Consider the following 23,622-nt stretch of genomic DNA (forward strand, 5'->3'; position numbering starts at 1 on the left):
AGACGTTGGAGATCAGTTTTGCAGAAGTGTTGCTAGCAAGCAAATGAAAAATGGCAGACTGCGAGGCAGCTGCTCATTAATATTCAACGCAATAAAAGAAACGGAAAACCCAAGAAGTGTAATATCAGCATTTGTAACATTAAACCTCTATATTTAACTCTATCTGTATCACATATGGGCAAAGTATGGTGGACCATCTCAGTCTGGCCAACATATTACAGTAAAGAAAATGAAGTAAAATGAGTCAAAAAGAAGTTTTTACGAAAACCCAAAGACTCAATAAATATGTGTAATATCAATTATCCAATATGGGCTCTTCACTCTTACTTTATCTAAATCACTATGACTCTCACAAAAAAGAAAATACTTAGGATAAAGATCTAAATGATTAAATCCATATATCACGCAGACTTTATAAGCAAATCTTGTTTGGTTCCTTTTATATCAGGGTATATTTTTAAGGCAATGTTTTATAGAATCTAGTCTGAGGCCCAAAGGTAACCTCAAAAGAGACAAAGACGACTTGCCATCAAAGTGTATGTTTTCAAAACAGACAGTTCAGCATGTTGTCACATTTAAATTTCTTGTATAAAGCAAGCAGCAGCCTTTTAAAGGCTCTATATAAATAGAATACAGATAAGAAGACCCCATAAATATCTATCTCGAGTCAAGTAGATAGTACTGCTTCGATTTTCAGCACTATGACAGAAAATAACTAAATAAATAAAAAGTTCTATATGCTGTTTAAAGTGTAAGCTGCAGTTTACGTTTCACTCAAGTTCAAGTGCCAAACTTTCACCTAACATGAGGAATATAAATGGTAATTTTGACACTTCCCACCTTGACAGACAGGCTGTGTACCACTCCAGGTGCCATTATGAAGGCAGGTCCTCTCGGCTGACCCAATCAGGTTATATCCTGCCTCGCAGCTAAAGCGCAAAAGGCTCTTGGTTTTAAATTCCTCTCCTCCTATACGGGCACCATGAGGAGGGATCCCTGGGTCTCCACAGATTCCAGCACTCACACCTACAGCAAGAAAGCAAGCATAAAGTTAATGTACCAAACTCAACAATGCTCTTAAAAACCAAATGAGTCCCCCACCCCCCAACATAATCCTGGACTGCTGCGACACAAACATAGAAACACATCAAAGCACATCAATTTGCACAGTGGATCCAAATACACTTGCTGCAGTCATGTCCATTAGTTCTAATAGGTTTTAGTGAATTTGTGCAACTAAATGGGAAAATGCTAGATCAGGAGGTCGTCTCTCACTGGTATCGTTATGCTAAAAATACACGCAAGCATTCATGCTAGAGGTCAACAACATCAACTAAACACCATATGCACTGGAGAAATTGCAATGACACAATTTGCCTGCTTACCCTTTTCATATACAGTAACTCACACATAGATGCACATACTCAGACATGCAAACTTTGTAGAACTGTACTTTGCATTTAGGCTATACCAAATTGTTCTAGCATTAAAAGCACTGAGCGTGTTACAATTTTAGCAGCTTAAATTCCATCGGTAGGGATTTGTGAGTTTAACAGGGTACAGCGCCAAATGCAGTGTCTTGCATCTCAATGAGTTCTTCAGCTGCAGGATGTATTCTGCCCTGCTGAGTGCTCTGTTTTGAGGCCAGCAGAGTAAGCTTATTGCATTTCAGCTGTTGAGACTGTTGATGCTGAGTTTAGAAATGATCGGTTGTAGTGTTGTGGGATCTGTGTAACCCTAGTGTAGAGGAATGCTTACAACCTGAGAAGTGAACAAGGACTCTGCCACCTCTCTATTCCTGCCTGTTTCTAACATGTGCAGTTCAAGCCAGGAAATATGCCCTGTAGTATAAAGTGTGCTCAGTTTCCAGCATGTAAGAGATCACCGTGTCTCTGTGTTTGTGATAAATTGCAGAGGTAACAAAAATGACATAAAATACTTTGTCACGATAATTTACACAAGCAAAACTGTCAAATGGTGGCATAGTCATAAATTTGTAATGCAATAAAAAGCATATAAAAACTGAAAAAAGTTTTTTTTAACAGCTTGAAAATGTTCAAATAATTTCTCCCTTCATCTTTTTTTGTAGAACAAATGGGAGGACATGTGCGATGAAGGGCAGCGTGGTCATGGGGTGGTTAGTTCTCAGTAAGCTGGAAGGTAGGTAATTATAATCAACGATATAAACAGCTTGCTGCAATTTGTCACTTATTAAATTGATTAACTGATTTAAAATTATGGCGTCGCTTCTGGTATGTTATCCATGTCTGGAACTGTGGAAAGTGGAAAATCGAATCTAGAGATAAATATTCATAGAGCACAAGGACTAACTTTCGATCATAATATGACGTTTCTTAGGTGACTGTCTACCACTGTCATTTCCTCAATACAGTACATCACAGTCTCTGATCTAAAATCAAAAAACAATACGGTGAAGAATTGAGTGGTTCTGAAACACACAAGGAGCCTGTCCGTCAGTCAGAGATACCTGTCAGTTCCAGTTAATACTTCACAGTATATTATGCTGAGGCAAAACAAAGATGTCTTAGTGCTGACTTGCCTGTGGGGTATGGCTCACTGTTTTTGTTCTAGATGGGGTGTTGCTGTTTTTTTAATAGCTCAATCTTTTGTTCTCAAAAAACACTTGTTTCATTCTTCAATTCCCTGAAATTCTACTGTTTTTACCTTTAATCAGTGAGTCTTTGCTATTCTGTAGCCTTTACTGGTACTGTTTACCATCTGACAAGATCTCTGCATAGTATGTATACACTAGCAGTTAAAAGTTTGGACACACTTTCTCATTTTATGTTTTTTCTTCATTTCTACTACTTTCTACATTGTAGATACATATTGAAGACATCAAATATATGAAACAAGATATATAGAATTATGTAGCAAAGAAATTTTTTTATAAATAACTCTAAATATGTTGTATATTTTAGATTCCTGAAAGTAGGGACCCTTTGTTAACAGCGCTGCAAACCCCTGGCCTTCTATCAATGAGCTTTATGATGTAGTCGCATGAAATGGTTTCACTTTACAGGTGTGCGTTGTCAGGATTCATTTGTGGAATTTTTTTGCCTTCTTAATGGGGTTGGGACCATAAGCTGTGTTATGCAGGTTGGTACACAGATGACAGCCCTATTTGACAACTGTTAGAATTTATATTATTGCAAGAACCAATCAACAAGTAAATAGAAACGACAGGCCGTCAGTACTTTAAGAACTGAAGGTCAGTCAGTCCGGAATATTGCTAAAACTAACAACTGCTACAATGAAACTGGCTCACGTAAGGACTGCCCCAGGAAAGCAAGACCAAGAGTCACCTCTGCTGCTGAGGATAAATTAACCTGAGTCACCAGCCTCAGAAACTGCAAGTTAACAGCACCTCGGATTAGAGCCCAGATATGGACATTACACTAGTGGAAATCTGTGCTTTGGTCTGATGATTGCAAATTTGAGATCTTTGGTTCCACCTGCTGTGTCTTTGTGCGAGACAGAAAAGTTGGTCAGATGGTCTCTACATGCATGGTTCTCACTGTGAAACATAGAGGAGGTGTGATTGTGTGGGGGTGCTTTGTTGGTGACACTGTTGGGGATTTATTAAAAACTGAAGACACACTGAACCATCATGGCTACCACAGCATCCTGCAGCAACACGCCATCCCATCCGGTTTGCGTTTAGTTGGACCATCATTTATTTTTCAACAGGGCTATCTGACCAAGAAGGAGAGTGATGGAGTGCTGCGCTAGATGGCCTGGCCAGCACTCCGTCACCTGACCTTAACCCAATCGAGATGGTTTGGGATGAGATGGACCGCAGAGTTAAGGCAAAAGAGCCAGCAAGTGCTCAGCATCTCTGGGAACTTCTTCAAGACTGTTGGAAAACCATTTCAGGTGACGACCTCATGAAGCTCATCGAGAGAATGCCAAGAGTTTGCAAAGCAGTAATCAAAGCAAAGGGTGGCTATTTTGAAGAATGTAAAATATAAAATGTGTTTTATATGTGTTTATTCATAGTTTTGATGCCTTCAGTGAAAATCTAAAATGTACATAGTCATGAAAATAAAGAAAACCCATTAAATCCCATTAAATGTCCAAACTTGACTGGTAGTGTACATGCAAGCAAACTCTAGAAATGATCATATAATGATGGTGACAGTATGTAGTGGCTCCAAAGTCAGCATGAACCTTTTTGTCTTTGAGACCACCGAATAAGGCGTAGTCAAACAAAACTGTTTTTCTCAGAGCTCAGGGTACAGTAAAGATATAGATACAAATAAACAAATACAAAGAACAGTAAGTAATTTTATCAGATTAGATGGTAAATTCTGTGTGTGTGTGTGTGCAGATAATCTTGTGGTCTTCAGTCCAGGTAGTGCTGGTCTCCAGCAGCTCCTTCGCATACATTACATTCTGCTTATGGTTTGGAACATGATATTAGATACCATGCCCGTAAGAGCGCTGTCATCATTTGTAGAACCAATGAAGACAAACATCTAAGACTTTCCAAATTTAAATTGTCGAATAATAATCTTATTGTCTGTAATGACGTCAAATATCTTGGACATCTTATTATAGCTCAAATACCAGAAGAGTTCTTTTTAGAGCATACTGTACATCTCTGCATACTTCATACTTGTGGACAAACTATAGGAACTATAGGAAGGTGAGTCTACATAAACCTCATGTAGCCTATACTAATGCCCTGAGCTTATCACTGAAGATACAAAGGTGGCTCAACACCAGCAGGGGCTGGTACAATTGTCTCTTTGTGGGAAGGTGATCTGAGTGTATTTTTTCTTTGTTTTTGTTGATGTGTTTTACATGAGTCTGGAATAAAGGTTGATTGATTGGCACAAATTGCACACTGGTGTTGTGAGCAGGAGCGCTTGCCATTCTGTAATATTTTATATTATCAATTGTGTTCTGCAAAGCCTTATTAAAAAGGCATTTCTGGATACAGATTTCCTTGTTGAAAGCCTCAGTGTAGATGTGGTACATTTGCCTTACGTGTAAAAACAGGCACAGACTTATCGTGTGCTTTGAGTGCGAATATGTATGACAGCAACAGTGAATCATTCAACTTAGCCCTAATCCTGCACAAAATGTAAATCGTGTCTATTAGACATGCAGGTATATCAACTACTTTGACTTTACCAGTGCAGTAGGGTGGTGCTCCACTCCATGTACCATCTTCCTGACAGTGGCGAGTAGCATTGCCCACAAGCACTCCACCAGGTAGACAAGAGTACTGCAGTACTGAACCATATGTCCAACTGTTGGTCCCAGATACTACTACATTAGGGGGTACACCAGGGTCACCACAGGAAATAGCTACAGAGACAGCAAGAGATTGAAAGAGATAAAGAAGGGTTTAGTGTGTGAGTGTTTGTGTATGTCTCTGAATGTGTGTTTGAGTGTGGATGCGTCCAACTATAGATTACAGATACTATTGCTTCAGGTTGTGCAGCTGGGTCACTGCAGAGACAGCAAACAGGAGAGTGTTTTCAGCAAAACAGGGGTGGGATTAATGCAAGCCCTTGTTGTTTTTGTGTGTGCGTGCTTGTGTCAAAATACACAAACAGGGACTGCAAAAAGAAAGAAGTGTAGACATTAAATGTAGCATGAGACAGAGGCGCTAGCTGTTCAACCAAGGTGAACTGGAAGACAACCAAGGATGTTTTGGTTGTGTGATATGCACCTTAACCAATACAAGACAACGTATTATGACTTTGCAACTGTACAATAAAACATATGCACATAAATAATTAAACCTGCCTTGCTTACACCACATTGTAGCATACGGGCATGCAAGTAAAGCTTATTGAGTTTAACTGAATTGCCTGAGAGAGGGAGAGAAAACCAATAACTCATCTGAAATTAAATTCACTTCAGCCAGACAACACTGAAAGCATCTCTGCTTTTCTTCTATGTAGAAAACTAGAAAAAAATCATTCCAAAGCATTTAAGCAACAGACGCCCAATTTTTTTCTTCAGCTTCGGAGAAATCTATGTTTTACAAAGCACTGGAGGACACTGATATGGAACTGCTCTCGATTTTCTATTGCTGCCAAATGACTTGTCCTCCGATATCTCTCCTCACCCCCAAATTGTATTACTCCATCCTCTCGTTGCCCCTCTGTCATCACCCCTTTCCCCCCAATTTTCCGATAAGACCTTGTTTTGCGAATGCAACGCTCGATGCACAGACGCCAAGTGCTTCACCGGTGTCTGCCCCTTCCTTCCTCTCTGTCTGATTTCTCATCTCTACACCTCTGTTCCTGTGTCTTTATTCTAAGCTTTTGTTCACCTTCTGTTCCCCTCTTCATCTGTGAATCTGCTTCCTTCTCACTATCACTCTCTAGTTTAATCTCTTTGTTTCTATCAGCAATGGTAGCTTTCTAACAAGACCACCTATAGCCTTATGAGACACATTCCAACTTTCTTTTTCTGTAAACACACATGGACACAAATCATACTCAAACCTTTACGACTCTTTCTTTCATACCCTTTTCTTTTATGATTACTTTCTTCCCATTTTCTTTCTTGAACCCTCTCGTTTGCTCTCACTCTTTCATCCACTCCTCCTTATCCTACTCTCAAAGGCTCTTCAGGCTATTTCAATCCTCAAATGCCTATTCCAGAAAACAAAAAAAAGAGCTACCTGCTTGTGACTACTTTTTTGAAGGCATGTTCTTATAAAAAAAATCCCAAAACTCACACACACAACAGGAAAGACATGTAGCCAAATATTTCCCCGACTACCTTCACTTGTTCACCCATACCTAGGCAACGAGGGATTGGCCGGTCCCACAGTCCATTATGCTGACATGTAAGGAGTGCAGAACCCAAAAGGTAGAAGCCTCGTTTGCAGTGGATTGATACAGTCACACCATAGCTGAAGACTTCTGGGTAACGAAGGCCGGATTGGCGCACGCCATTCTCCACATGACCGGGGTCAGAACAGTTCACCACTGTACGAGAGAGCAGAAGAGCCATTTAAAAGTATTTACAAAGTTTTTACAATGCAAGCATATATAAAGGTGATGGCTATATATCTTGGGAGCTTTGTGGGGTTGAGTACTGAATACTCAATTACCATTTAACAAAGTTACAATTTCATATCATGCATGCTGCTCTGCTCTGGTCTTCTTTAAACTGCTCTTTTGTCATACCCTGCTCTGTTTTTTGAAGCATTTTGTTCCCTATTCCCTCCTCCTGTCCCTTGTACTTTTTCTCTCTGGGTAGATGCCAGTTCAATAAGAGTGGAGTTTGATTTTCCCCATGTCGCAGGGGAGACTGACATTCACTCAAATTCAAGTCCATGGGGGAGACGCCTATGTGTGTTTGTGTGTGTGTGTGTGTGTGTGTTTGGCACCCTATGGGAACAAAGAAAGTTTCAGTCTTATAATTGACAGCTGCTGCTGTGAGGTAAAAAGAGGGAGGGAGAGCAGGATAAGACAGAAAATGTGGGGGAGATGGAGAAAGCAAGCAGGCAAGCGAGGATGAATCGCTTCAGTGGGAAACCCATGTGAGCAACTACGTTATATCGATCTGCTCTCATGACTTTGCAAAATGCTTGTGTGTGTGCGTGCTTGAGTATATCATAACTGTTACACTACCAGGGGTCTAGAGAGTTTTGTACTGTAATGACCGTGCATGGTTAGCAGAGGAAAAGAGCATGTCTCTGGACATGTACCCAGCTGTGTTTGCGCACGAATGAATTTATTAGTTTATTTGGAGATACACTGATTGTGTCTGAATTCATCTTGCAGATAAGATTTTGTTGTGTTCTCTCTTTTACTAGCAGCAGACTCGGTTCCAAAAGCAATTTCATTTACATAATGTGGGTAGAAGCAAATTCAGTCAACACATGCTGAACATACCACAGCAATCCACAATTTAAAGGAAAGTCTGTTTTTTTACAATACAACCTAGGGATCATTTTTGTCATTGAGGCCTTTTCTTTTATTTGGTTATGATTTTACTCAACAGATGTCGATAGCATCATGTTGGCTCCTCACACAGATTCTATGATTTTAAAAGTGAAAAAAATAAAATAAATAAATAAATAAAGCATTACAAGGATGTGCATGTGCATGAGTTGCTAGCTCTGTGTTAATGAATGTGGACGAGACCTTTGCAGACTGGTAAGGGGCTGCTCCACTGTCCGTTAAGTCGGCACTGAGCCCGAGCATTTCCACTTAGGACGTAACCTCTGTTGCAGGTGAAGTTGACCACATCATTGAGATTAAATTCGGTGCCATTGGTCCGCCCATTGGCTGGGTTGCCTGGGTGACCACAAGTTATTGCTGAGAGAGAAAGAGTGGAGAGAAATGTGATGAGAAACTTGAGGTTCGGAATAAGTATTGTGGTTCTCCCTCTTGATATTGTGTGATATTTCCAACTTTTTTTTAATGTTGGTGCACAGACATATTCACTGAAAAAAAAAGTAAACTCTAAAAGAATAAATTGTGTGATGCCTCTGAAGAGATTCTTTATATAACAATATAGGTTTTAGCTTTTCATATTTGACAAAAGCAGCAAACAATCTTTAACTTCAAACCACGATGTTGTTGGTATTGTGAACTTACGGACACAGACAGGTGTTGTTCCAGACCACCGATGGTCTTGTTGGCAGATTCTGACTGATGTGCCAATTAGGCGATATCCTAACATGCACTGGTATACAACTGTGTCACGGTAACTAGATCCATCCCCGCTAATGTGGCCGTTGACTATAGGATCTGGAGAGTCACAGTGACCAGCTGGGAGAAGCAAAGTGACAGAAATTAATACAGCACAATGAAACGCATCTTTAACTCACTCACACATCACTGAAGCTGGTTTTGTGTGCTGAGCCCTGATTTTAAACACATTCTGGCTCATTGTGCCAGCAGTCACTGTGGACTGCCAAATTATATGTAGGAGCTTAGATGCTTAAACTTTCAAATGTCTGTCTTTGCAAATCACCTTCAAAGACTTTAGTTCTAAACTTGGAGCAATTACAGATGAACAAAAGTCTCTTAAAAACAGTCCTTTAAACATTTTTTTTTTCATGCACTACATCTGCCTGGGGTTACTTAAAGCTTCAGCACATAAAAAGCAAGACTCCAGTGAGCTGAGGTGTAAAGAGATTCTGAATTGTATTTGACACTATTTCATCTGTTAACAGATGTGTTTCAAAGTCGATCCCTTTTTCTTGATGTTTGTGTATCTAATGGTAAATGGTAAATAGTCCACCCAGTTCTGAACGGTCACTTGGTTATTGCCAAAGGTTAAAAGTTAAAAATAACCAGCCTTTCTAAAATTGTTACAATTATTTCTAATTTTAAGAGATAGTATTATTATTGTCTTTTTAGGTCAGCAAATGTCATCTCTATCAATAAATGACAAATACTGTTATATTTTGCCATCAATATCTCAAAAGAATATGAGGGTGGATGTGAAATTTGCAGGTGAAACATGAATATTAACAATGCGCTACCTTATCAAAGTTGTACATATAGGCTCTCCGTGTTCATTACATTGACTTAGGTGATCTATTCCATGGTGTTAGTGAGGTACTAATCAGGTTGGATTTTTCTCATTAATGTAATATGAGATGAGTCAATGCTTTGATTTTACTTTAACAGCTTGCTACATTTCTTTTCCAATGAATCAAATTGTTATTTTTTGTGCCAAAGGGACTTAGGATAAACCACAACATCTTGAACATCTTATCACATTCAATGAACATTACCTAGACACCTGGTCTCTACACCACTCCACAGCCCATTAGCGCCACACTCCCTCACGTGGGATCCCACCAGAGTGTAGCCATGGTTACACATAAAGATCGCAGTTGCTCCGAATGTGGTCAACGTCCCCAGTTTGGTACCAAAAGGTGGGGAAGGAAGGTCCCCGCAGGAGATAACTAAATAATGAAATAAATGTGTCATTACAAAGTAACAAATTACACATTACATAACATCGTGGTGCAAATGATACTTTTCCATCTTTTACAAAATCTGCAAATAAAGTGGTCTGTGTCGTCAAGCCTTCATCATGATTGGTCAGTTAAATGAAGCATTACAAGACTACCATCCTAAACTTAAACATGGTACATTTTTGTTTTCCAACACAATATCTATCTGAATTTATTTCCTTCAGAAGATTTAAGCTAATTCTGTCTTAATATCCTGGGAGACACAGCTTTAAAGTCACTGGCTAATTTAAACAGACACTTCTGTTACATTGCCAAATCCCTTGAAACTGCTGCAATGATAGGTAGGTCAGCTCAAACACTACCAAGAGAAATTAACAAAAACGTATCCAAATAAAGTCTTTAAACCACTGGCTTAATGTAAAATACATTTCAAATTTTAATCATTTTTTTAAACTTCTCCAGTGTACACATTTCACTTTTCCATTGGCATATCATATATTATGCAACAGTATGAAATTCTGTAGCCTACTAGAAAGTTGTCAAAGTCCCAATGTTCTGTCACAGCCTCTCTTTATGAAACAAGCAGCAAAGACGTATTGCATAGTAAGACTGTATTTGTATAGACAGTATTTCACTACTATCGGCATATACCCCACATTTAGGAAGTACAGACTGCATTCTGTTTGAAAGAGACACAGTCCCTAGACAATGTGCAGTAGTTAACATCCTCAGGCGTTTCGAAACACATACACCCCTGGTAACTAATTTCCAAAAAAGTAGAAGAAATAGATAAAACCTCACGCACAACCACACATAAAGCAGCTCCCTCTCAAATATACCAATGACAGAGGATTAAGCACATGCATGCTTGCCCCTCAAAGCAGGTGAAAAGCACAGTTGTTGTTGTTTTTTTTAAACTAAACTTGGCAATTATGCTAGGAAAGTAGCTTTCTTTAATTCTTCCAAGTCTCCCCTCATTTCTTTATATCTTGCTAGGAAAATTGGAAACAGGTGCACTGATTAGAAATCATACCTGAACTACAGAACATATAGCAAAAACATTTATGCCATTTAAAAGGTCTTGAAAGTCAATGTTTTGTATGATCACCTTTATTTTTTTACAGTCTGAAATCTCTTAGGCAAATTTCTTATCGTTTCTTTAAATAGTCTTTAGAAATGGTTTTCCAGGCTTCTTGAAGGATAATCAATTTTCACTGCCTTTTGTTCAGTTCTCTGTCAAGATGATCTCACACTGCTTCAGTAATTTTGAGGTTAGCTGACCTTTCCTGACCAAGGTAAACAAAAGCCCATTCCTCTGAAAATGGTCAGATACAAGGGGTGGACTGAAAATGGGGAAAAAAAGGCAGCCGATTTCAAAAGAAAAACTTTGAAAACTTTCAGAAAGTGTGGATAACTATTGCTCATGGCTGCTTTAAAAAATTACATGAAAGTCAAACTCCTTGGAAGAAAAGATAAAAAAAATGATGGGCAGATTTTTGTAAATGTCTCTTGTTCCGGTTTTATTTTGATAGCCCTTGTCAAGTGTGCGGCCCATTCCCATTCCCTCGTTACTCCCTCGTGTATTTAACCCCTGTTTTTCTTTGCCCCTTGTCGTGTCGTAACCTCGTCCCTGCTGTGTGTTTCCCTCATGTGCCTGTTTAGATCCTAGCTTCTCAGTTCCAGGGTTTGTTTTCTTGTGATCCAGCTTACATTCTAGTTTTCCAGAGTTTCAGTCCTTAATTACTATGTTGAGGGCTTTTGTTTGTTTTCCGTGAGTTTTTGTTATGGTGGATTTCCCAGCAATAAAGCTGCCATTTTCAGTTAACCTCCCGTGTTGTGAGTCCTGCGTTTGGGTCCTACATCCTGCCTGCCACACAGCTGAACCGTGACAGTTTTATGTATGATCTGACTGAATAATGTTCAGTATAATTCTACTAGAGGAAATTTAGAAGGTGCACCAAATACTAATTTTATTATCATGCACTTAAGTGAGGGCATCAGCTGATTATGAGCTAAGACAGTCATAATAGTGTCTTTGTGTGTATCAGTACTTACTCTTACAGGTAGCTGGGGCATCTGACCCCTCCCAAGTTCGGTTGGCAAGGCACCGAAGAGTCCGATGCCCCGCACCTAAATAGTACCCAGTTGAGCACTCCAGCATCACCACAGAACCAAACTCTCCCAGCCTACCAGAAATTAGGCGGTAGAGCATGTGACCTGAGAGGACGTCGTCAATGCTGGGGCAGTGGACCGCTGGACAAAAAATTAATGAAATGATACAGTTATATAAAATGTAACTGAACGGCAGGTGACTTTTAATTTTTAATTAAAATCTCTGATAATGTACTATTTGTATAAATTATAATTGTATAAATTAAAATGTATTACTTATTTATAATTCTAAACAAACTCCAAATTAATTATTGATTTAGTGGACAAAAGTTTTTTTTGAAAAATAAATGATGTGTGAGTCATCTTCTCAAAATGCATCCTGGACACTGAGAAGAGAGCTTCCAGCGAGAGGCTCTAGCTTTTTCTAGATATACCAGTGCTTACTTTTTTGTCAACTAAGACATTTACCCATCCTTATAATAAAGTTAGAAATACGTACGTAGACATCTGGAGACTGAGGCAGCATTGCTCCAGCTGCCATCCTCCAAACACATGGCATTCATCGGAACACCTGGGTCAAGGTGGTAACCATGGTTACACTGATAGGTGACCTGGCTCCCAACAGTATACTGGTAAGCATGGAAGCTGCCGTTTCCCGGTGACGGAGGTATGCCGCATGAGACAGCTACCACATAACAAAAAGAAAAGTGTTGCAGGAGGAATCCTTTACAACTGCAATTTTTTAATCCTTTTTACCTTTGTTCTTTATCACTAAGAAGACTGAGAAATAATTGGTTTAAAATTTTACCTTGACAAAAAGGCGGTGGGGTATCCCACTGGAAAAGCCCATTGGAGTCGAGCTTGCAGGTGGCATTGCTTGAGCCCACCAGCCTGTGACCACGATTACAAAAGTACTGAAGTCTGCTACCTGGGCGAAGTTTGGTTCGGTTGACCACACCGCCATTCAGTGGAGGATCATTAATGCTACAGTAAGCAGCTGGAGGCAGAGAAACAAAGAGTTCTCAGCGGATAGCTTAATCGACAGTCAAATTGTACAAATAATTTGATTTCCTAAGCTAAAAATAACAAACTGGCATGACAGTTTAAGAGTTTAAGAGAGTCTGAAAACTTGGTGACATTAATTGTAACACTCCAGGCAATCTGAAGAAATCAAAAAGTAAATGCCATCTATTAGTGAACTTAGTGAGCATAATCCCAAAGCAAACAGAATAATCATAAACTAGAAGAAGATATTGCACTTACTATAGTGCAGTGTTTTGTCATCTTAGAGCAGAGTGCGAGTGTGGTACAGCATGAATAACACTCTAAACAGTAGCTAGAACACGGCACTCAAGGGCCGCTTGGCTCTCACTTCTCTGTCTGATGTGGTCACTGCTTCACCTGATCTTGGCTCTCCTCCCTCTTGGCTTCACATTAGTGGAATGACATTCCCACTCTGATCAGGACAACAGAGTCTGTAAATCTTTCTTTCCTAGAAGTGTCATATGTCATCTGTTCCCTTTTATTCACCATTTCAGATCTTATCATCCTATCATAGCATTTCTCTGTAACATAATCATTATTCATTTAGGGTCCTCCTTTATATCTCAGTGTGTATAATTTCAATAAAGGGACACAGGCTCCATTCGGATAATATTTTATCTCAAGACCAGCACATCAGAGTATCAGTTGTTGTTTATTACTGAAGATCTCTGGAAGTTTTAGTCACAGGAAAGTTTAAAGGGTACTTCATATGATTTTCCTTTCCTTTTTTCTGTCATAGTTCCCATCAGACAATATAATGTTTGAATTGCGCATATATAAGTAAGCAGTAATAACCAGCATAGTCAGTAGAGGAAGAGTTTTTATCTTCAAACACAGGGTCATGAACCACGGAGAGACAAAAATCTATCTACAAAGTGTCAGTTCTGCTATTATTTATTTTACCAAATAGTCATCAGCTAATGAGATGCCAATAAACACAATTCTACCAAAGGTTGAGCAAATATTCCTGTGGAAGCCCAATAATATTGAGGCTTTGTGGTCAGTATCTTTTTTTGTTGTTCTCTGTTATACTCTGCCATTAAAACAGAGCTTTCTAACAGGTGACACCATCTTTTACCCTAATGTATCTACAAGCTGACTTTAAATCCAACTCTTGCCCAAGCAAATAGCTTCACCAAACCTTTAACTGCCAATTAATAGGCCAACTAACACCGATAACCTTACTGTCTTGACAAGTGGGTTTATCTAAATGCCAAATCCTTCTGAGAAGTCCAGCAATCATCCCTGCTTATTGTATCCAGCTCCATGAGTTTACTCATAACTACAATTTTTTAAACCATTCTGACGAAGGCTGCTCTTGTCCAAGTACAGAGCAGAGAGTCCTTGACTTGGTCTTGGTCTATATCAACACTGAAATCTATTCTTACGCCTTCTTATGTGTCTACAATAATTCCATTTGTCTGTCGAATTTTCCAGAGCTTTCATTTAGACTTATTTTAACTGCTTCCACCTTGATGTTGTTATTGTGTTTTACTCTAGTGTTTATACCATTCCTCTAACATTAACTGCATTGCATATTGAGACTTTAGCTCCATTTGTAGTAGTTTTAGCTGATGAATACGTCACCTTAATTGTTTATTTGAAAAATTGGAATGGCTCTGCTCTCACATGTGCTGTGAAGACATGCTGAGACATATATTATTTATCCTACTACCACTGCTGACAACTTCTTTAAAGTTTACTAACTACCATACTTGTTTACAGCCTGAACAGAATGCTCCCTTTATGCATTAAGGCAAAAACAACAAAGTAGAGAGAGCGCGAGAGAGAAAGATGGGTCAAGAATTTCCAAGTGAATCTTAACAAGTGAAACTATTAAATATATATAAAAGTGATCCCAGCTTTCAGGATGGTCCGATGATAAATAGATGCCATACAATTAATAAAAATGATGCAGGGTTAATTTCACAGCCAAACAATACACTGGGTCCACAAAGAATAATAAGAAAAAAGCATAACAGTGATTATTGCAGCTTACTCCATCTGCCAACACACATTTACAGTATATACTTCTGAGGATCCTCACAGGTATAATACATTTCCTGCCCCCTAGCCATAAGCATGCCAGCATGTCAAAGAAGAAGACATTTCTAAACATATATTTATGATACAAACTGTACTATAGATATGTTCAGTTTCAATTTAAAGCTCCAGATCATTAATAATGTATAGTAAGTGAAAAATCCCACCCATCATTTTTTTGTTTTCTTTAGAGATGCTGTTGTCGATGCAATAAGACACCACGGGGAAAGACAATTCTGTTACTTAAGGCTGTTTTGCAGATATAACCCAAAGACTAAAATATATCACATTTATTTTTTTCCCTTCAGTACACAGAGCCAGGAAACAGGCCTTGTGACTTACTCCTTCTAAACCCAAATAGGATTAGTGTCACTATAAATTATTTTTTCTATGACTAAGATTGGGGGATTGTCTTTAACGAATTCTTAACAAGTTAAAATGATTAAGTGGTGAACTAGCTTACAACCCAAATCTAAAAAAGCCAACACAACCTCACAGTTTTGGCAAGCCACTACAGATTTAATTCGCTCAATCTGACAAATTAACAAATTAGAGTTACTAATTCTCTTTTGTTCATAAGTAGCATGATGCATTCAAAAATAATGTTTTCTAAATAATCATTGCTCACCCACCTACAACCGTGATGAATTACTTTCATTATTAAGAAAAGCATTAGGGATGGTTATTCACTAAAGGAGAACAGAGCAGCTAATTTAGTAGTCAAAAACAGTTTTAACACAGGGGGTCACACAGACTTCTAGGTACTGTTTTTAAAAGCAGAATAAGAGAGCAGCCCCTTCCAGAAAACTCACATTGGAAACTGGGCATACATCTAACGCACAAGGACATTCTATTTCAATCAAATAATAATATCAATAATTCAGAAGATACCAGATGTACCTGAGTACCGTATCTTGAATCCTCTCTTGTTGGTTGCGTGGTCAGTGGACCATCGTAGATAGAGTTGGTTTGTCTTTGATGTGAAGTTCAGTTGAGAGGAATGGTTACCACTTAGCGCAACAAGCAGTGGGCTTTGTCCGGAAGATCCTAATGAAACAAGTAATTTAGTTCAGAGCCATGTACAATAAGTGATTGATTTTTATAGACGTGCCTGTTTAGACAATACGCTATTTTGTCATTTAAGTATCTGTTGCAAAGAAACGTAGCGATGATAGTAGGAAAAATGTGATAAAGTTAAACTTAGTTAAACTTAGATACGAGTCTCCATGCATATCTCCAGATGAAAAATAGCCTAAAGTAAAGCGGCAATGAAATTTCTTAGATGTGAGGTACACACAATTACCAAGTTCAAGAAGTGACTTGCTACCTCCAGATTACTTGAACGGTGTCTGCGTTTGATTTTGTTTATAAAAGACACTTTTAAATACTATAGTAGCTGAACAGCATTCTCCAAATAGTCTACTGTTCAGTAATGCTTCAATAGATTAGAAAACAACCCGGTCACTGATGCTTCCTCTGTGATGTCATTAATCTCAGAAATATCAGAGGGAGCTTACATTTGTTTTGACCACGCAAGATTAATAGAGAGAGAGAACTTGCGTGCAAATGTGTTAACCCATTTAGAGATCCAGTAAAATATGCATTTAAAAAATGTGTTTGGGTAGCTTGTTATAATGTTTATTGGTATAAAAATGAACATTTTTAACTGTCACTAGTCAAATTATTCTAATATAGCTTCATAAAGTTCTTAATATACACTGCACCAAAAGCCACAAAATTATACACAGAGCGCACTATCTACTCTGTACACAAATTTCCTGCTCCATAACCTACTTGGAAGTCCTGTGGGGTAAATTCCTAACACCCCAAATGAGAATTAAGTATTATGTATCTTATTAACGGAACTGTTGGTATTTTGAACAAGAAAACATAAATTAAAGCTGGATCTGAGTATGCGTGTGTGTGAAGATGTAACAAATGTAGGAAAGGATTGTTTACCATCAAAAATCTCCAGTTCATCAAACTGCTTCTCGCTGTGGAACATCTCCACATAGATATTGATGGTGTAACCTGAGGGGGGGGAAGCAATCATTTACTGCCAAGTGCAAATGTACTGTAACATGCAACACATAGTGTATAGCAAATGCACAAACACATGCAGAGCCGTATGCAAATGTATGCATATTTAGGCTGAAAGACCAAATGCAGACACAGAGGTCTATCAGGTTCAAGAATAAAGCAGGTTAAGGTTAAGTAAATAACACACAGCTTGAGTGTCATTTCACTCAAGCTGTGTGTTAAATTTCAAATTTTTGTCCTCGCTGTAAAGAGATCAGTCTCTTTGGTTGCATCTAAATGCAGATGGTAAGTCTTCAGTCACAAGATTATTCCAACACACATGTGTAACCCCATAGACAGACAGACAGACAGGATACACACTGTACCTGGAATCATGCGCAGCAACCAGGAGCATGTCTGGCTGTTTGGATAATTGCTAGGAAACCCAGGGCTCAGTATCACACCCGAGGATGAAAACCGTTCCTCATTGGCTGGGCACTGGGCTGAAGGGGTTACCAAAAAGCCAGTTAAAGCAATCAAAAATGTAAAAAGAATTAAGAATAATAAATACAGCCTTGATTCTTGCTTTAGATGCGTGGTAGTCACGTAACAGTTTAAAATGTCAGCATATGTGAAACCTAACGGCCGCATGCCCACTGATTCATCCTTTAAAAATGGTCCATTTATTAGTCTTGAGCAAAATAACTGCAGAACTCTTTCAATCTTTCTGTATGTTGTTTGTTTCCTTAACAGGATTAAACACAAAAGGAGCGCTAGATCCTCTAAGAGAGATTTTTATTAGAATTCCTGTTATAAGAATACTGCTTTCTTTTCTTTTTTTTATATAGAGGAAAAGGAGTTTCACATGATGGAGGAAAGCCATGTGTTTCTTTAACACTCGGCTATAGAAGGAAAGAAACTCATTTTCTCAAATAATAAAAATCAATATTTTTTTGTGTGTCTCATAGAATTACCAGTTGTCTTAGCAGATCTGAACATGTAACATTTTTTTTTTGAGGAATCTTTACTCACAAAACCAACATGCCAACAATGAACTACTGTGTTACGGAATTATTATGCCCATTGTTGGAATATATGAGAAACTGGCTAAAATAAAAAGCCGCTACATACTTTTTAGCTAATTTTCAGTTTCAATGCACAATCCTAAGACTCTCCTAGAGAGACTGACGGCATTAGAGTCAGTGTGGTTCAACTACAGCCTAACCATTAACATTTGAATACTTAAAATTTAAGTAACTTTGCCACAATGCTTCATATCAGTTTGATTTTTCGAAAAGTTGTATTACTGTGAGACTGTTTTTCAATTAGTGATATCCTGCATTAACCTACATGAAACATGACAACTCTCTGAGAATGATGCTGAGCTTCTTTTATGCAGCTGGGTTATATGTTTTGACTCCAAATGTAATAATTACACAACAATAATTAAAGTTTTGGAGATGTGACTGGAGAAGCAACATGTCTTTTATGGAAGAGATATATTTTAGAAGCATAGAGATAGCAAGAGATACTAAGTTGCTCATTCTGATTCTTAACATACTTATACAATGCCAGTGGAAATATTTCTGCTACTGCTAGCAGTAGTAGTAGTAGTACTAGTACATAAAATAGTGGGATAAATATAAGCAGTAATTAATTTTACACTTTTAAATAGGACTCATTTTCAAAACCATGACTCATTTTCAAGACTACGAAATAAAGGAAGCCACAACTGCCTTTAAACATCCATATAGGTTTAGTATTCACATGGGGTACCACTTAGAGCAGCTGCAGGATACATCCTGTGGCTGTGGATAGAAATTTGTCAACAAAATTGGGAGCCTAGAAAATGTGGGTGTTGACTAGGCAGGAATGATCTTGCAAAAAGACAGTTGAAGTTGAATAATGGAAAGCCAGGATCTGTCAATTCTGGAGCTTGTGGCGAATTACATGTCAGGATATCTCAGCTTTTGCTGTATTGATTTTGACTTCTTATTTTAATCTGTCCCTTGTCAGTGCACAGTAAATTCTCTTCCATAGGCAAAAAAACCCAACAACAGTAACGTCTGGTTTGCTTTGTTTTTGACAGTTCCTAAAATGTGCAGAAAGCGAAGAACTACCAACCATTTTAAAAACGTATACGGTATTCTGTTTACCATATACATGCTAACCTAAGAGAAACCAACTATACACTGAGGATAACAACATATTAGGATAGATCATTTCTGTAAAATATGCCTTACCTTGACATGTTGGGGGCGGGGTTTCAAAGAGCAAATGAGAGTTGAGTTTACACATAAGCTCTGCCTTTCCAAGCAGCGTGTATCCAGGTAAACAGCGATACTTCACAATATCACCTAAAATTGGAAAATTATATTATATAACATACATATATATCATTATAAATTCTGTTAATTTATTACACGAGGCAGGCAAAGAAAAGAAAACTTTGACCATAAAATTTCAACTGATAGGTTCACAACTGTTTTTAAGAAACAACATTATTTGTAACCCCAATCTAAAGGATAATAATAAGTACATAAAAGACTATATTAAATACTCTAAACAGACGCAATCGACTACTAATACAGATGACACACTGACTTTCTACAAATCTTTAAAATAATTGCCAAGTCGCAATGTATCTCTATGTATATCCCTTCAAAGAAGAGCTTCTTATTTTGTTATTACTAAAATGACTAATGTTGGAAGACTAGTCGAAAATCGCCTTTTCCTGAAATGAGTACATATTTGCATCAAATGAAGAGTGAAGATTTTATGCCCTCCCGTTTCACTGGATTTCAAGAGAAGAGGATCGCTTTACAGAAAATAAGGAGTGATGAGAGAAGGAACAACAATTTCCACAATCAACAGCCCTCTAAATGGAGCGTATTACATTAAGGCTTGAAAGAGTCTATCTTTATGAACTTTGGGAAAAAACTCTGACATTTTATGATTTGTATTTTTTAAGAAGCGAGCACCAGATTAATGTTGCTTCTTTTGCCTTCCAAAGAAAAACAAGAAAGGTTTTCCATCTTAAAGTGTTGTAAATCTACCGGGTGATGTAATGCATGCTTCGCACTTCCAGGAGACGTATAGTGCCTCACAGCATAAGACCAATTTAAAACAGAATAAACAAGCACATTATTTTCTTGAGAATGTTCAACAATTCTGGAATTTGGTAGCACATCAATAACAAAGCTAGTGCTCTCTAAGGAAATTCACTATGGCAGGTTTTGTGAATGTAAAATTCACCTGCAGTCAAACAGTCTGAGAGGTTTAATATTTGTGCATATAATTACGCCAAACAAGCCCAAATTGGCTTCACTTGTGGTGGGCTCAGGTTTGGCACTTTTTTCATGTTGCTCTATACGGAGGAGGTATGAAGTATGACTATTATCACTGTTTCTTTTTTCTTTTCTTTTTTTAAATTACAGCCCTGTTGATCTAAAAGGTCACCATAAGCAAGCTGCTTTTCACAAATCACACACACAAAACAGGGCTGAGAGAAAAGAAAAAACTTGACAAGCAATCATTTATACCAAAATGCATGTTTATGAAAAGATTGATAGTAGTACATATAACAGGGTCCCGCCTAAAACACTATCATTTCTATGAAACATGGGGGGAAAAAGTTTGTTTATTTACATAGGCCTGGAAAATTGCATATAAAATCAAGAGGCCTTTGTAAATAGCTTTATCCAAACCATGACCAGGTGTTTGCCTAAAAAAGTGACCTCCTTTTGTTACCTGACAGAAATGCCATTTCAGTGCAGATAAATGTCCAGTCAGCAAACAACATATACACTGGCTAGTCGTTTTGTCTAAGCATGAGGGCAGATTCTTGCCCACGTCCAACAAGGCTTTATGTGTGAGGTGGTCTACATTTTACATGACATTTGTGTGGTGGGAATATTCAAGTCTGCAGGTGCTTTGCCTGCTCTGGAACTGGCATTGACAAGTCATGACCAAGGAGAAGTCGCACTCCACTCTTCAAAGATATGCTACACCCTCTGGTTTGCATCTTCGACTCATACTACACCATGATGGATCTGAAGGATTGCTGGCTTAGATAAACTTTGTTTCACATTCCCCTGACCTCAACCCTATTGAACAGTTATGGCAAGCATCCCACAAGAAGTCCTTTGAACCAGGGGCTATCCAGTGAGACTGTCTTTCTAATACACTACATGGCAATTGCAACAGCTTTAAAATATTGTGTACAAAATAATTTTCTTTGCAAATGTGTCACTATTATTTTTATAATATTTGCTTCTAAGACACCGATACATAGAGGTACACTGAATGGATTTTATGAACAAGTGCCTCTGTACCACTAATAAAGCAAAAGAAAAAAAATACCGTGACAGACAAGCATGGGCCTGCTATATTTAGATAATGCATTTGCAAAGTAATGTGGCAGATTAATGAAGTAATCAATCAGCAGAATAATGACCTACTACAAGCCTGATCAGGTAGTTTTTCATTTTGATCTTATGATGTACCACATTAGATAAGGCTGATGATCCTTTTTAATTCTGAAGAATGTAACAAACGATATAATTTAAAAAATCGTGCTAAATTAAGCAAATTTGTCATGCATGAATGCAGGTTCAGCCGACTTGTTTTCAATAAAAGAGTTTTGCAGGTTATTCTGTTATAGTTGTTGTGTTTTTTGCAAATTTTAGCCAACATTTTTTCCCCGTATCAAAACCAATGATTATTAATCATGTCTATTACCTATTTGGAAATCCTCATCTTCATAGATCATCTCTGCATTCTCCACAACAGGGGGAGGAGGGCATTTCTTAAGACGGTACGCTAAAGAGAAGAGATGAAAAAAGGGGTTAACGTACTCACTATTGAGGAGTTGTCTTAAACACATTTACCTGGTGCAATATTACGAAAATCATGTTATTTTTCTCTTACTGTAGATCACTGCAGCACCTTTCCTTACACTTTCACCCCTCTCTAAAAATTAGACCTTGCCTATAAAAGGTAATAGGTAAGAATAATAGGTAAGAAAACCTTATAATTTACCAGTATATGTTTAGTTTCTGTCAGCAAGATTACCAAGCTCAATTTCAAAAAGCTTGGCAGAGCATTAAAGCTCCATGTAAGGGAATTCTAATTTGGATGCATATCTAGATCACTTTCTTAAAAAACCCTAGAATAGAGCATATGATGAAAAGAAATATAAGCAATTAGCCCGACTCTCAAATCTTCATAATCCAGAGTTCCAGAACACTCTTGGATTCAAGTGTGATTATCATCCAAACATATTTGGATCAAATTTTTTTTACTTTTGCCTTTGTACTCTACCACTGTGGATTTTACATTGAACAATCAAGATGTCAATGACTTGCAGATGTTCAGCTTTAATTTGGGTTAAGTAAAGTACCACGGGCCACAACTTATTTTACAGTCAAATTACCTGTAATGCTATAAAATAACTGCCTTTATAACTGCCTGGATAGGACTTGTTTTTATAAACTCCCCTGACAAAATGAAGATAGTATATGAATATATTTTTCCTTAGAACAAACTCTTAGATTTAGTTATAGGGTATTTGACTAAAATAAGTGCACTTTGCTCAGAGGCTGGTCACATTTCACCAAAATGAAACTAGGGTTTCAAATGTCTTCCATATGTCTATCAATTTTTTAATCTACTATTCCAACTAGGGTCAAAGGGGACTATTCCATCAGATAATGGCTGAGAGGCAGGGTTCACCATGCACAGGTCACTCATTAATCATGGCTAGCAAACTGACAGAAAACCATTTATGCTCATATGCATACCTACAGTCAATTTAGAATCACCCATTGCCTAACATGCATATCTTTGAACTGTTGGAGGAAAAGAAGAACCCACAGTTATGCCTTTGTTGAAGTAAAAACATAACATGAGATAGTAAACTAACACTATTTAAAAAATAATAATAATAGTAAGAAGTAATAGAAACTAATGAAAAAGAGTCAAATAAAGATGGCCCGGTAGTTGTTTAATCTTGAAAGGCCTATGACTTAATGTTACGAAGCTATTCACTGTTAATTCTAAGACTACAAGAAAATGTAGATAACATGTAGAAATAAGCCATTTGCTTTAAATTACCATGGAAGTTCAGAATGAAGAAGCCTCCAGTTGAAAAGTCTGAATGAAAGCGAATCAGGACCTTCGGGCTAGTACTGTAGGCTGTCTCTAGTGCAGTGTTACCACTGAAAACTCCCAGCTGAGGACTGGATGTATCTGGGCCGTCCCTAAATAGAAAGAGAGCAACAGTTGATGGGAAAGCTCAAGACATGGATACATTAAAAACTATTGACCGGCAAGAAGAGGAACCAAGTGTCACATTGCACATGCTGAAAGGTAACACAGTTTGAACTATGGTGAATTAGTTTCACTCCTTGTATTAATGATTCTTAATATAGCGCATGTGAAGTTCATATTCTGTTCAAAATTTGTTGTTACAA

General features: G+C 37.9%; 1 protein-coding gene across 1 annotated transcript in view; it reads right to left on the bottom strand.

Annotated features, from left to right (window-relative positions):
• Nucleotides 1-23,622, bottom strand: part of LOC308398014 (CUB and sushi domain-containing protein 1-like) — a gene marked incomplete at its 5' end in the record, with an annotated part of 495,403 nt that overhangs the window by 30,324 nt on the left and 441,457 nt on the right. Inside the window, 15 exons of the mRNA XM_080884378.1 lie at nucleotides 841-1,026; nucleotides 5,161-5,337; nucleotides 6,789-6,977; nucleotides 8,142-8,315; nucleotides 8,598-8,771; nucleotides 9,746-9,919; nucleotides 11,987-12,184; nucleotides 12,543-12,728; nucleotides 12,852-13,040; nucleotides 16,031-16,177; nucleotides 17,090-17,161; nucleotides 17,536-17,652; nucleotides 19,393-19,506; nucleotides 21,890-21,970; nucleotides 23,264-23,409. Coding sequence (XP_080740504.1) covers nucleotides 841-1,026; nucleotides 5,161-5,337; nucleotides 6,789-6,977; nucleotides 8,142-8,315; nucleotides 8,598-8,771; nucleotides 9,746-9,919; nucleotides 11,987-12,184; nucleotides 12,543-12,728; nucleotides 12,852-13,040; nucleotides 16,031-16,177; nucleotides 17,090-17,161; nucleotides 17,536-17,652; nucleotides 19,393-19,506; nucleotides 21,890-21,970; nucleotides 23,264-23,409 — 2,324 coding nt within the window. The remainder of the gene's footprint in view (nucleotides 1-840; nucleotides 1,027-5,160; nucleotides 5,338-6,788; nucleotides 6,978-8,141; nucleotides 8,316-8,597; nucleotides 8,772-9,745; nucleotides 9,920-11,986; nucleotides 12,185-12,542; nucleotides 12,729-12,851; nucleotides 13,041-16,030; nucleotides 16,178-17,089; nucleotides 17,162-17,535; nucleotides 17,653-19,392; nucleotides 19,507-21,889; nucleotides 21,971-23,263; nucleotides 23,410-23,622) is intronic.

The sequence above is a fragment of the Rhamphochromis sp. 'chilingali' genome (genome assembly GCF_963969265.1).
Source record: "Rhamphochromis sp. 'chilingali' genome assembly, chromosome: 6".
Lineage (NCBI taxonomy): Eukaryota > Metazoa > Chordata > Actinopteri > Cichliformes > Cichlidae > Rhamphochromis > Rhamphochromis sp. 'chilingali'.